Genomic DNA, 14389 nt, shown 5'->3' on the forward strand with positions numbered 1-14389 from the left:
ATTCTGCAAGATAAGGCATCCCTGAATTAAAAAGTGTCCTATTCCCACATTCATTGGGCTAAATGGATAAAAATGGTCTCATTTTACACAAAACACCTTAAATTTTAACACATGGGTGGAATAATTCATAGTTATTATAGTATTTGTTGATAAACCATAGTGTCCTAACTCTGATCAAGATCGCGGTGAGCGCTAGGGGCCGGTGTCTAGTTCATGAGCAGTGCGTCCTCCTCCCTCGTGTTTGGAAAGACATAAATCGAGATCGGATTGGTCTAGGAGTTTGATCTGTGTCTCTTTGGTCAGATCTGATTGGGAGCTTTTCAGACATATGACACAATACGTGATGACGTAATCGCCAGTCAACATAAACGTGTTAAGGCAAGCTTCATTTGATAAATAACTCATCTATGTTTGGTCAGTTTGAGCGATATGAATATGAATATAAATATTACTTCATCATCTTCACGAAGGGGGCATTTGTTTATGTTATGTTATGTTATGTAAAATAAATGGGAAAGTGATGGGATGGACAAGAAAGTTTAGGCTATAAGCTTTCAAATGGCATATATGTCTAGTTCACTTCGTCACAATTTATTAATTCTGTTCAATAACTCTGAGGATGCAGAGCTGAAGAGGTTAAAAAACAAACAAACAAACAAACAAACAAACAAACAAAAAATGGATTTTTTTTCATCTAAAGAAAAATAAAAAGATTGTGATAGATTCTTACACTGCTTGAAGATCCCATAACTTAAAATGGCTTTATACTATCTTAATTAAAAGATTGTTTATATCTTGTGAGTGATGATATATTACTAAATATGATGTTGCATTAAAAATATGGTGATTATTTATTTTTTTAACACCAAATACCATCTTTTTTTAAATGCTCCAGTTAAAGCTGAATAAATAAACAAGACCTTTGTTTCAAAATATAAGTCTGTATTTTTAATGATTCTCATTTGCTACATAAGTCTGTAATAATTTTAAATGAGTCTGTGCATCTTTAGCCCCATTGTAAACTACCACACGAGTCCAAATATAATATGATATAACATAATCCAAAATAAAACATATAGATAAATAATTACAAAAATACAAATTGACAAATATTTATCAATTTCATGAATAACAGATCTACAAATACTCAGTGGCACCAAGACTTGAATATTTTAATCTGTTTGAAGAGTACTTATTTAAGAGGAAACAGCATTCATAAATGCTACTTTAATAGAGTGATGTCTATTTTCCAAATTTCCCTGCCCTCTCAACCACCTCACAATCTCAAAAACACCAGAGTAATATGTTATACTATAATGTTACTATTCATATTTTAATATTATTGTCTATATAGTACTACACATGGTTTGATGAATGAAAATGACTAGTTCAGTATCAGGAATCATGTGGGTAAAGTGGATTTCAATTAGTTTCTTAGCTTGTGCTTGTTCTGGCAAGTTGAAATCTCCATAGTGCCAATCCTGGTGTATAGAAAAAGTAGTGCTCATACAAACACACAAACAAACACACTCTCACGCTAAAGATTAAACACAATCTCAGAGATCATTCATGTTCTTCACTCTCTGCAGGCTGTATAACTGCAGTATTGGAGAGGAAGGCTGTGCTGCTCTGATTTCAGCTCTGAGATCAAACCCCTCACACCTGAGAGAACTGAATCTGAGCCGTAATAAACCAGGAGACTCAGGAGTGAAGCTGTTGTCTGCTCTACTGGAGGATCCACACTGTAAACTGGAGACATTAAGGTGAGTCTCATCACATATCAGCAACTACAAGGTTTGGAGTAAAAAGTAAAAGTAAAAAAAAACAAAAAAACAGTTTTCTGTTGAAGTGGTTTTGTTCGCTGGCCTCTCGCCCTCAGTTCAAACCATTTTAAAATACATGTAAAATATTAATAAATAATCATTTAATTGGCTTCTTATTAATTGCAATACTTTTCTGGAGCCTTTTTTCAACACCAGCACTTTAGTGTTTGTCTTTAATATCACAGCTACAGTTACCTCATATTGTTACATAGACAAACTACATTTTGGGGCGTTGAATTCTTTCTTGAAAAACAATTTTTGAAAACCTATTTCTTAATATTGAACGAATAAAACAGGAAAAACACAACTTGTTAATAAAATAAAAACGTTATATATATAATTTAATAACAATAGTCTACATATGAATGGGTGTTCATCAACTGATTGCATGTCGTCAGAGTTTACAGTGTTGACAGCTTCATAAAAAATAGTCTAATGGAAGCGCTGTAGTTTTGCTGTATATAGCTACTAAAAATATAAAAGTATAGCACACAAATAACATTTTAATTTACTTGCATTTTTGACCAAAGACAGTAATTGATTTCATGAATACAGGAGCCTGATTTTTGTTTGAATTGTCAGAATCTATAGTACATAACAAATAAAATAATATGCAAACAAATCACAAACATTTGCAGTCAAGACTGTGAAAAAACAAGTGCTGAATGTAAAACAGATTTGTCCAGGTTCACATTTAATGCTTCACATCGATATTTTATAACTTGCACTAAACAATATTTCTATGAAAACTATTTTATAAAATCTTGCACGAAAGTATATTTTTCTTGTTGAAGAAAGTCAATGAATTTAAATTCTAGTTTTGATCTAAACAAAAAGATATAGATTTAATCAAAGCAAGAATTCCCATTTAAGAAATAATATTACAAATGATTTATAATTACTACAACTGACTTCCAGTCACAGCCTCAGATGAAATCAACTGAAATAAAAGCAGAGGAGGATTAAACAGCTCCACACACAGCATTACCAGCTTCACACATTACTAACCAGGGCTGCGTTTCCCAAAACCAACTTTGGTCACAAGTTCAGTCGTTACCAACAGAGTTCAACAGAAGTTGTGACCATAGTTGGCTAATGATGCTTTTGGGAAACGCACCCCAGTTTGACTTTATTTGTCACACAGAAGTTCACACTGAGAATTAACAGAGGTTTATTTTCATAGTTTTAGTGAATTTCATTTGAAGGTTACCATTTTTTGAATAGTGTTTGCTTTAGTTGGTCACTAGGTCATTGTCTTTATAACATTGTTTTTTAAAGCACATTATCATAACAAAGAAAAATTCAGATATACAGATCTTTGAACATCACGAAACAAGCTACTAAAAAATCACAACACAAATTTGAATTTATTTATTGAGGGAAAGCCCCTTGAGATGCTCCAATAAATAAAAAAAACATACAAAAAATTCACAGCTCACTTCCCTATTCACCCACCCATAATCTACAATTATGTCAAAAAATATAAATAAAGCATGCACATACAAAATAATATACATTTTAGTACAGTAATGAAAACTTAAATATAAATATGTAGTTTATCAGAAATATTAATAAAAAAACATTTTTGAAAAAAAATAAAAAAAAATAAAATAAAAATAACATATACATAAATATATATATTGCCTATAGACAATTCTCAACCTAAAGTTAAAAACATAAACAGGTTGTTTTCAAGTGAGATATTAAATTAATCCTAAAAAGATGAAAAGATGTAATTGATTTAAGGGAAGAAGGAAGATTGTTCCAATCATATGGAGCTTTATATTGAAAAGACCTTCGACCAACTTCAGTAAGGATTCTGGGAATAAAAAAATGTGGATACTGCATATGACGAAGTGAATAAATAGATGTAGATGAAACTAAAAACTGTTTTAAATAAGAAGGAAAATTTAAATAAATACACTTGAAAAGAAACTGAAGCCAATGATATTGCCTTCGGGATTTAGGTTGAAGCCAACCAAGAGCTTCATACAACATACAATGATGAGTTCTATAAGGACATCTCAAAACAAACCTACATAAAGAATTATGAATAATGTTTAAAGGTTTTAAATTGGTATCAGAAGTATTTTGATAAATAATGTCTGCATAGTCAATAATAGGAAGAATTAATTGGGAGATTAATCTTTTCCTGACTTGAAATGAAAAGCAATTAATTGAGCGATAAAGAGAACCGAGACACCCATATGATTTTTTAGTAATATAGTCAATGTGATGCTTAAAAGACAATTCAGGATCGAGCCAAAGACCAAGATATTTGAATCGATCGACTTTACATAAGAGTGACCCATCTTTAAAAATAATATCTAAGTCAAAAGAGTGAGAACGATGACATCTTCTAGAAAACACCGTACTACAGGACTTCTTTTTGTTAAGAATGAGTTTATTTTTATAAAACCAATTCTGTAATGAGTTAAAGTCTAACTGCAAAGAGGACTGAATATATGAAGTATCAGAATGAGAAAAATAAATAACGGTATCATCTGCATAAAGCTGAATAGACGAATGTAAGCAGATTTTGGGAAGGTCGTTAATAAATAAACAAAAAAGCAAAGGACCTAGGGTTGATCCTTGGGGAACACCCTTGTCAACAACCAAGTAATCCGAGTTTAAACCTTGGAATGAAACATATTGTCGTCTATTATGAAGATAAGAATTAAACCAAAGAAGAGAGTTTTGATCAAAACCTATAGAATGTAACTTATCAAGCAGAAGATAATGATCCACCATATCAAATGCTTTAGAAAGATCGATAAAGATAGCACCGGTAGTTTGACATTTATCAGAAGAAGTAAACAAATCACTGGTGAATTTCATTAGAGCTGTAGTGGTAGAGAAATTAGGTCTAAAACCTGACTGAAATGGGGACAAAATATTAAACTGATTAATATAATTAGATATTTGATTGAAAATTAATTTCTCAAAAACCTTTGCTACAGTACAAATAATAGAAATTGGGCGGTAATTATTCAAATCAGATGGGTCACCACTTTTGAAAAGAGGAATAGTCTTAGCACATTTCCATATGGAAGTCATTGAACAAGAAGATAAAGATAGATTAAATAAATCAGTCAAAGGATACATTAAGATGTGAGAAGCTAGTTTAACACATTTAGCTTCCAAACCATCTGGACCAGGCCAACTATATTCTTTTAACCCACGTATTGCTTTTAAAGTATCAGAGGGAGAAATTTTACTGAAAGAAAATAGCTGATTTAAACAGCCACTAGAAGAGAAGGTGTCAGAATATTTAATAGTAGAATGTGTACCTATGGAAGTAAAATAATTATTAAACGCATAAGATATCTGAATAGGATCAGAAATATGTTCATTATTGATAATTATCTCTTTTAAAGAGGTTTTGTTTCTCTTATTTAAAACGTTATTTAAATGGTTCCAGAAATGTCTGGGGTTACGAAAATCTTGAGAAAAACAATCATTATAGTAATTAGATTTTGCATTCCTTGTCTTGGTTTTACACATATTCCTAAGCTGTCTATAAGATTCCCAGTCCTCTGGCAATTTAGTTTTGCGATATATAGACCAAACCTGATCCCTTTGCTTGAAAAGATGAATCAAATCTGAGTTAATCCAAGGAAGATGCCTGCCTTTAACTCTTATTGTTTTCAAAGGAGCATGCTTATTGATTACATTGATGACTTCAGAATAAAAGAAGTTCCAGGCGTCATCAACTGAGGGAATTAATTCAAGCCTGTTCCAATTAATAGACACTAAATCATAAATAAAATAGTCGTAATTAATATTCTTATATTGTCTAATTGTAATATATTTTGAAGAAAGGCGAGGCATTTTGATTTTCCAAACACAGAATATAGCAGAATGATCACTTAAACAATCTGACATTACACCTGATTTAATAATTCTTTCCGGATTAGTGACCAATATCCAGTCCAACAGAGATGATACATTTGGACTAACTCTGGTGGGCTCATCAATTAACTGAGTAAGATTGATGCTACTAAATAAATGTTTATCATTAGAGGAAGCACGATCCAACCAGTTACAATTAAAATCACCCAAGATAATGAGTTCAGTATGCCTTCCTAAAGAATTAATAACTGACAAAATACATTTTGTGGAATCAGCAGGAGCAGATGGAGGTCTATACAAGCAACCTATAGTTAGCTGTTTGTTATCATGAAAATTAATATTAACAAATAAACATTCAAAATTAACTGGTGATATTAACGGAGTTACACACACAGAATTTAACTGAGCAGCAACATATATAGCAACACCACCTCCTCTTGAAGGTCTATCAGTTCTAAATAAAACAAACTTTTCAAGTTGTATATCCTCGTCGCTAATTCGATCATGTGACCAAGTTTCAGATAAAGTAACAATATGAGGTTTATAAAGAGAAACCCAGGCTCTTAAAAGATCAATTTTAGGGAGAAGACTTCTGATATTCAAATGTACAATTTTTAAACCTTTAGGTGAATCTATAACTCAAAAAATAAATTAAATTAAATAAAGTCATAGAATTGGTTAGGGTAACATATGGGTAAGAGCTGCAAAACAACACAGTCATAAACACAAACAAAAAAACAAAATAGAAAACACAGAATGACCAAAGAAAAAGCGACTACAGGTTAAGTCTGATACAATAATAATATTAAACATAAAAAGGACCTTTTAACTCGATAATATAAACAAATAAGGCGATAAAAACAGATAAATTACTAGCAGCGGTTACAAAGCAAAGTATACTTAAAGTGCTACTCACAATCAAATCACAAAGGAAATTGATATTCACAGAATCAAACAACAACAACAAAAAAACAGCTGCAATTCAGAGACCTACTCACAATCCTCCACTCACGAAATAAAGAATAAATAGTCCGGAAAAAAATACTCACTTAAAAAAGAAAAAACTTACTTATAGTCCAACAATCACAGAGTAGAGGATAAGTAGTCGGGGCAACGAAACAGTTTTGGCTTTCCATCCACCATAACTCTTAGATTTGCAGGAAATAGTAGAGAATATTTGACATCAGCCGCACGAAGGGTTTTTTTGATAGTGTCAAACTGTCGCCGTTTCTTCATAACAGTTGCACTGTAATCCGGGAAGATGTAGACTCGTGTGCCTTTGTATACAAGCTCGTCTTTCTCCCGAGCCAGACGGAGAATCCTGACTTTATCCTGGAAATTCAGAAACTTGGCCAGAATTGGTCTGGGTTTAAGCTGTGATCCAGATAGGAAGGTTGGCGAGCGGTGCGCTCTTTCGATAACTGGAGCCGTGGGAAAGTGTTCTTTACCAAGCAATTGTGCAATCAGTTGATTCAAAAAAGATAACATGTCTCTACCTTCACTCTTCTCCGGGATATTAACAAAGCGAAGATTTGATAAACGGCTTCTGTTTTCAGCCTCATCCACTTTCTTATTGAGGTAAGCATTTTCTTTTTCAAGGTCTTGAACACGCTTGGTCAGATTGTCCACATTATCTTCGTTTGAGCTCAGCCGTTGTTCCAGTTCAGAAACATGCTCAGAAAGCGAAGTGAGGGAGCCTTGAATTGTGCAAAGGCCGGTTTGAAGATGATCAATTTTTGCATCAAAGTGAACAATCATTTCAGATTTTATCTGTTGTATAGCGTCCCAGATTGATTGAAGAGAGACTTCTGAGACTGTGGCGTTGTCCATTATGAGATATAGACGGCAACGTTAATGAGCTCTGAACGAACACAAAACAGCAACGATGAAAAGTCCGAACTTTAAACTCTAATTAATATATTCAAAGTATTATATTAAAGGCCCATTTAAACAGAATAAAGACAAAAACCTGGTGTAACCTATTAAGCACTCAGCCAGTAGCGGCCATCTTTTTTTTTCAACATGTGTTGCTATGATAATAGCAAATAGCAAAAACTAAAGCAAATAGTTAGTATAAAAGAAAATACTAAGACAATTCATTTATTCATATTGCAGTGCATTTTGGGAGGCATGGAAGACTTTTGATTGACATCTAAACCTCTGTTCTCAATAATAACTTTTTTGTTAGACATATGACAGAAATGAAGTCAAAGCGGTTAGTAATGCGTGAAGCTGGTGCTGCTGTTTGTGGAGTTGTTTAATCCTCCTCTGCTGAGATCTTCAGAGATTTAATGTTTTATTTCAGTTGATTTCATCTAAGGCTGTGACTGGAAGTCAGTTGTAGTAATTATAAATAATTTTTTATATTTCTTAAATGAGAATTTTTTGATTTGATTAAATCTATATCTTCAGATCAAAACTAGAATTTAATTGACTCTCTTCATCAAGAAAAAATACTCTGTGCCAGGTTTATAGAACAGTTTTTATAGAAATATTGTTATTTTAAGTTTTTTATTTTTTATTTTTCAAGATATAGATGTGAACCATTACCCTACATTTTTTTTAATAGGGTCAATTAATTTTTTTGTTGTGTATTCCGTCATACATTAAAGGCATAATTCGATACGGCAAAGTCAAAAATATTAGAAAAGATTTTTAGAATTCATTTTGAAGAACACTTGCTAAGTTTCCATCAGTTTTTTCATGTTTTGTTATCAACAAAGAAAATATGCGTAAAAACAAAAAACATTATTATTTTTCTGATTAACTTTTATATATTTCTTATATATATTTTTTTCTATATAATTATTAAATTAACAGAATGAAATAAACTGTGCAACAAGTAGCAGCCTATATGCAGAATTTTGTTCATTTTTGTGATGCGCTCACAGTGGCATCCTGTTTGTTTCCGTCATTTAAAAAAAGTGTTGTTTTTATTGTGAATATAGCCTACACAAATATAATAAATATTTAGAATAGTTTTGAAAAATGTCTTACTCTTAAAATACCACAGAAGGAGTAGCCTATTGCTGAGTAAAGTTGTTTCCACATTTATAAGGGAGGAATAAATCAAGTGATGGTGTCGGCGCCTCTGGCAGTTAAGCATTAGGCTACTAACTGGACAACGCAGTCTGTTCATTGACAATAAAATACAGCCAATACAGGTAAATAATTACTAAAATACAAATTGACAAATCTTTTTCCTGTTCATGAATAACAGATTTGCAAGTACTCAGTGGCACCAAGACTTGAATATTTTAATCAGTTTGAAGAGTATTTATATAAGAGAGAACATCATTCATAAATACTACTTTCTCTAATTCAGTGTGAGAAAAAAAAAATACAGTGATGTTCATTTTCTAAATTTCCCTGCCCTCTAAACCACTTCACAATCTTAAAAACAGCAGAGTAATATGTCAAATTAAATAGTTAAAAATGTAAGGTTCAAGAGATCAACTAATGCAAACATTGACCACTTTAAAGGTTGCTTACAAAATGTGATTTTCTCCTTTGGTGATTCTGCTTGTTAACATCAGGTGTCTTCAATAATGATCAATCATCACTTAATTAATCACTAATTATCTCATTAACTTTAATGTCATAAACTCTGCTTCAGTGTTAATTTACACTCTTGAGAGGAAACTCAAATAAACTCCCGGGAGAGATAAATTAACTCCGGCCTCAGTCGCACTTGAGTTGCATTTTTATAGTCTTCAGACTTGACTTGACGATTACTTTTGACCCGACTCCAGGAGAAGGACTTGTGAATATGTTAAAAGCAACTCGAGTCTTTTATCCTTAAATACTGATATTCACAGTAGGGTGTTCAATTGCGTTGAGGTACAATTCATATTTCTTTATTAAATAACTTACAAAATAATTAGAAAACTTTCTGTGAGGAGTTATTTTACAAACAGCACGAGTGAATCTCCGCAAGCTCTCTGTCTTTAAATGACCACATCGCGTCTGCACTATAAGCGAGCTGCACACTGCACGGTTGAAACAGGAATTGTCACAGTTTACATCGTCACTAAAGTTTATAATTTGCATTTCTTTTCAAGTTTGGCCAGTATTTAAACCATTCAGCACTTCTGCGCTCTCCAGAGACGGTGTGCTCATGCTCACTCAATAATTGCCCTATTGTAAAAACTAAAGTACACAGCATGATCAAACATTTAATAACATTTTTTGGGGAAAAAAAGCTCCCCTCAATCGCTTAAAAAATAATAATAATAATAATAATAATCCTCCCTCCCACAAGAGTCACGTAAAAGGGAAATTCACCCCAATTTCAAAAAATGTGTGTAGTCTAAAATTAAGGCACTGTTTTTTTTTTTTTTCACAAAAAAAAACATTTATTGACTTTAAAATGTAAAAATACATTTAAAAATATCATACATTTCAATTTTTTATTTTTCAGTCTGTAAACATGTTTTATTTTGAATAAACCTAAAAATGTATAGATTTTATGTCATGGCTCTGGGCTGCTGCCTTTCCCTTCGCCACACGATGTCGCTGTTTTCCCTTCCCTGCACTACACTTCTCTGATTGTTGCACCTGCCTTGATTGTCACCTGTCTTCCCCAGCTGATAACACTTATGATTTGTCTTTATAATCTCCACACTTCCACTACCCTGGTGAGTCTGCATTGTTTCCTGTAACCTGTCTTCTGTATGGTTTGTTTCCTGTCTCTGTTTTCAAGTTTTATGTGAATCCTGCTCCTGCCCAGATCCAGTCGTGTGTGCCGTGTTGGCCGTTTGTTTGTTTGTTTATCTGTTTATTGTCAATTAAATACACTCTCCTGCATTTGGACCCAGACACTTTATCTTTACGTGACATTTTAACTATAAAATCTTCAGTTCCAGTACAGGGTATATGTCAAACATTACATGACAAACCAGTTTTCATGACTGCTGCTTTGTCAGAGAAAGTGTTAACAGCATTATAAAATAACAGTGATATCTATTGATTTTATTTGGAGTTAAAAGCTAACTTAGAAAAGTGTTTTCAATATCATTTTTAATCTCAGTGAGAATAAAAATAATGAACATTTATACAGTGGTGGCCAAAATGATTCGAACACTAGTATTTTCACCAGCTGAAATCTCACAGAAACCTCACTGGATTATTTCAAATTATAATGCGGTATGACGGTATTTATCTACAGTATGTATTTGTTCATTTTACAGTAATAATGCTGTGAAAACTACAGAATTTTGTTACAGTGTACATGTAAAAATTTTTGTTTTTTTGTCTGGACCTCTGCTTGGAAGAAAATATAGAGGCCTGTGTCAAATATTTCCTTATGTGTCATGATCGATAGGACTCTTATAATAGAATTTGATTAAAGAAACTCACACTTACAACTCAACACCTCTTAAAAAAAGCAGATCACAGATCATACATTTTGTCTATAAATTTTTTCTAACAGCTTCATAAATAGGAAGATTTTAATATATGAGGATTTTGAATGGATTTTTTTTAGCAGGCCATTAAATGACTTGAGACTCGATTCTGACTCGTGACCAAAGACTTAAGATACGACTCAGACTTCAGGTTAAAGACTTGTGAACATCTCTGCTATAATGTTACTCTTAATATTTTAATATTATTGTCTATATAGTACTATATGGTTTGAAGAACAAAAATAATGAACTAGTGTCAGGAATCATGTGATAAAGTGGATTTCAATTAGTTTCTTAGCTTGTGCTTGTTCTGTCAAGTTGAAATCTCCATAGTGCCAATCCTGGTGTATAGGAAAAGTAGTGCTCATACAAACACACAAACAAACACACTCTCACCCTAAAGATTAAACACAATCTCAGAGATCATTCATGTTCTTCACTCTCTACAGGCTGAGGGACTGCAGTATTGGAGAGGAAGGCTGTGCTGCTCTGATTTCAGCTCTGAGATCAAACCCCTCACACCTGAGAGAACTGTATCTGAGCTATAATAAACCAGGAGACTCAGGAGTGAAGCTGTTGTCTGCTCTACTGGAGGATCCACACTGTAAACTGGAGACACTATGGTGAGTGTTATTATATTATTGAACACAAAAACTGTGTGAAAATACAGCCAAAAAAAGAAAATTCTGTTGTCACTTTACTTCTCTTTAAGTCATTTCAAAACAGTACGACTTTCTTCTGTGGAAAATAAAAATAGATATTTATTTTGAGACATGTTTACCAGAATAACAAATAATAGCCCATACTGGGCAGAGCCTATAGACAGGGCTTACTTCTGTAGGCATAAATTCGACAACCTGCGTGAGAAATACAATTTATTATTTTCTTATGGCCTAAATATTAATTTATTCACTCACAGCTACCCCCATCTTTGGCACATTGCCTGTTTTATTGAGCTGACATATCAAAGTATGTGACCATGGAGAACTCTATAGATCATATATTTCAAACTTTTGTGAGTACATATTGTTGTTACAAAATGTAGTTACATATTTCTTGTTACATGTGTACTTCCAGAAGTGAAAAAATTGTTGTTACCAATGTCCTGTTACACATTTGTACTTACAAATGCTATTAGGTGAGTTGTTACATGTGTGTAATTATACCAGTATTAGAGCTGTAGATACAATATACCAGTGTGTACATACACTGTAGTTACATGCTACGTACACATCTAGTTACACATGTAAGTTCACAGGTATTAGGGACACTTAATATAAAATGGGACCAAATTAGTAACATTTAAAATAAAAAATTTAACTTTTTGATTTTAAATAATTAATTTACTCTATTACTCTTAATTTAGACAAATTATTTATTTAATCCACTTGAAATAATTAGTTAGTATTGCCATAACTTTAATAAGGAAAGAGAGGTATTCGTTTCCAACTTTTATTAACAGCTGCCATGTACATACAATTGGGTGCACTAAGTTTCTGTTAGCAATTTTAATGTTAATGTTGTAGACATTTTAACATTAAAAATTACATAATCGTTACAAATGACGTAAACGGGAGGAAGGCTTTGGGCGCAGTGTGTCAAATCCCACAAAAAGTCTTTGGAAAACCTCAAATGTTTTGCAGAGTTGTGGTGGAAACTGCAGGTTCGGAGCAAATGTCATTCCCGGAAGCAGGCAACATGCCCTGGCCAAATTTCCAAGATCAGTAAGCACTGGGTTTCCCTCAATGATGATGCCCACTGGTTCACGACAGACATATATCTGCACATGTTCAAATCCTCATGGACGCTGCTCTCCGTTTGTCCCTGTATGAGAATAAACAGAACAATAAGTTGCAACAGAGAACAATCTTCAAAAGGTGTGGTTTAGTAAAAGTTCTGAAAATGCCACTCTTACAGTTTATCATCAGATGATTATGACTCCTGCATTAATGTAAAACAAGGATTTTACTTTTGTGAAACTGCAGTAAAAAACAGAAAAAAAACCAACTTATTTTTTAAATCAAGTCCACAAGCAACTGAAAGACAAAAAGGGGACCCTGGTTCCTACACATACATTTGGGTGTTTGTAGGTGTGTTTTTGAACTTTTGACAGAGCCAGACTAGCCATTGCCAACCAATTACAGTATTTGTCTAAGACAAGCTAACCAATCCCCAACTCCAGCGCCGTACTATAACTCAGACAGACATAAGATTGATATCTGAGGAATAAGTGCTTTTCCCAAAAGAGTCAAACTATGCTTTTTAAACAATACTTACATAGTAGTCAGAGATGATTCTTGCCCACTGTTTCCCATGTATTGAATGAGGCATCTCAGAGTCACGTGTCTCTTCTTCACGAGGTACTTGGATCCTGTAGTTGGTAGTGAATAAAGGAAAACTGAATATTGCAGGCAATATAACTACAAACAGGGTTTCCGCGGGGTCTTAAAAAGTCTTAAAAAGTCTAACATTTAAAAATCAAAATTTTAGGCCTTAAAAAGTCTTAAATTCGATGTTCTAGGTCTTAAATAATTTTACACAGGTCTTATTTTTCCGATGTCCATGTAACGCTACCTCTAAAGCTCATTTAAATTCTCTTTTTGTTGTTTCCGTGGTGTTGTAGTTCTTTATTCCATGGAATGTCTGGATACTGGATTCTGATTGGCTGGCAGGTGTGCAGTAAAACCGTTTAATGCACAGGTAGTTCCAAGTCAGTTTAATCACCGTTCTATATTAATGCGCTGCTTTAATTGATGCACGCAAAAGCACAGAGAGAGAGAGAGAGAGAGAGAGAGTACTAAATGTTCTAAATCATTTTCTATGTTGTTGTGATGCTTTGGCAATACAAAATGTACTTTTTTGTCATGCCAATAAAGCTTTCTGAATTGAATTGAATTGAATTGAGAGAGAGAGAGAGAGAGAGAGAGAGAGAGGTCGGAGATCGCATTGTGCTGCGCATATACATAAACTTCTTGTCAGCGTTTGCCTGCGATCCTTATTAAAATAGCATAGATACTAGATCGCTACATTATATGCATCAGCAACGGGGTGGTAAAGCTGCTGTTTTTGAATGAATTGTTGTTTGTAGAGAGAGACGCACAGCATGCAGGTACGCACGCACATTCACATACACACACACACGCAACTGTCATCTCTCTTGCCTTCACACTCTCTCTTGGTCGATCGATAATCTACTGAAACAAATGCTATATTTCATTCAAATAAATGTGATCTTACCGGACTATTTAATCTCTGAGTCTGATTTGAAGCGGCCAGAATGCTAGAGCTGCGTGTCATAACTGACGAAAA

At 33.3% G+C, this 14389-nt stretch overlaps 1 protein-coding gene across 1 annotated transcript in view; it reads left to right on the top strand.

The window, feature by feature from the left end:
* LOC141338963 (NLR family CARD domain-containing protein 3-like) overlaps positions 1 to 14389 on the top strand; it is an 87992-nt gene that overhangs the window by 60255 nt on the left and 13348 nt on the right. The window contains exons 5-6 of the mRNA XM_073844577.1: positions 1590 to 1763; positions 11530 to 11703. Of these exons, the coding sequence (XP_073700678.1) occupies positions 1590 to 1763; positions 11530 to 11703 (348 nt within the window). The remainder of the gene's footprint in view (positions 1 to 1589; positions 1764 to 11529; positions 11704 to 14389) is intronic.

This window comes from Garra rufa, chromosome 7 (assembly GCF_049309525.1).
Source record: "Garra rufa chromosome 7, GarRuf1.0, whole genome shotgun sequence".
Lineage (NCBI taxonomy): Eukaryota > Metazoa > Chordata > Actinopteri > Cypriniformes > Cyprinidae > Garra > Garra rufa.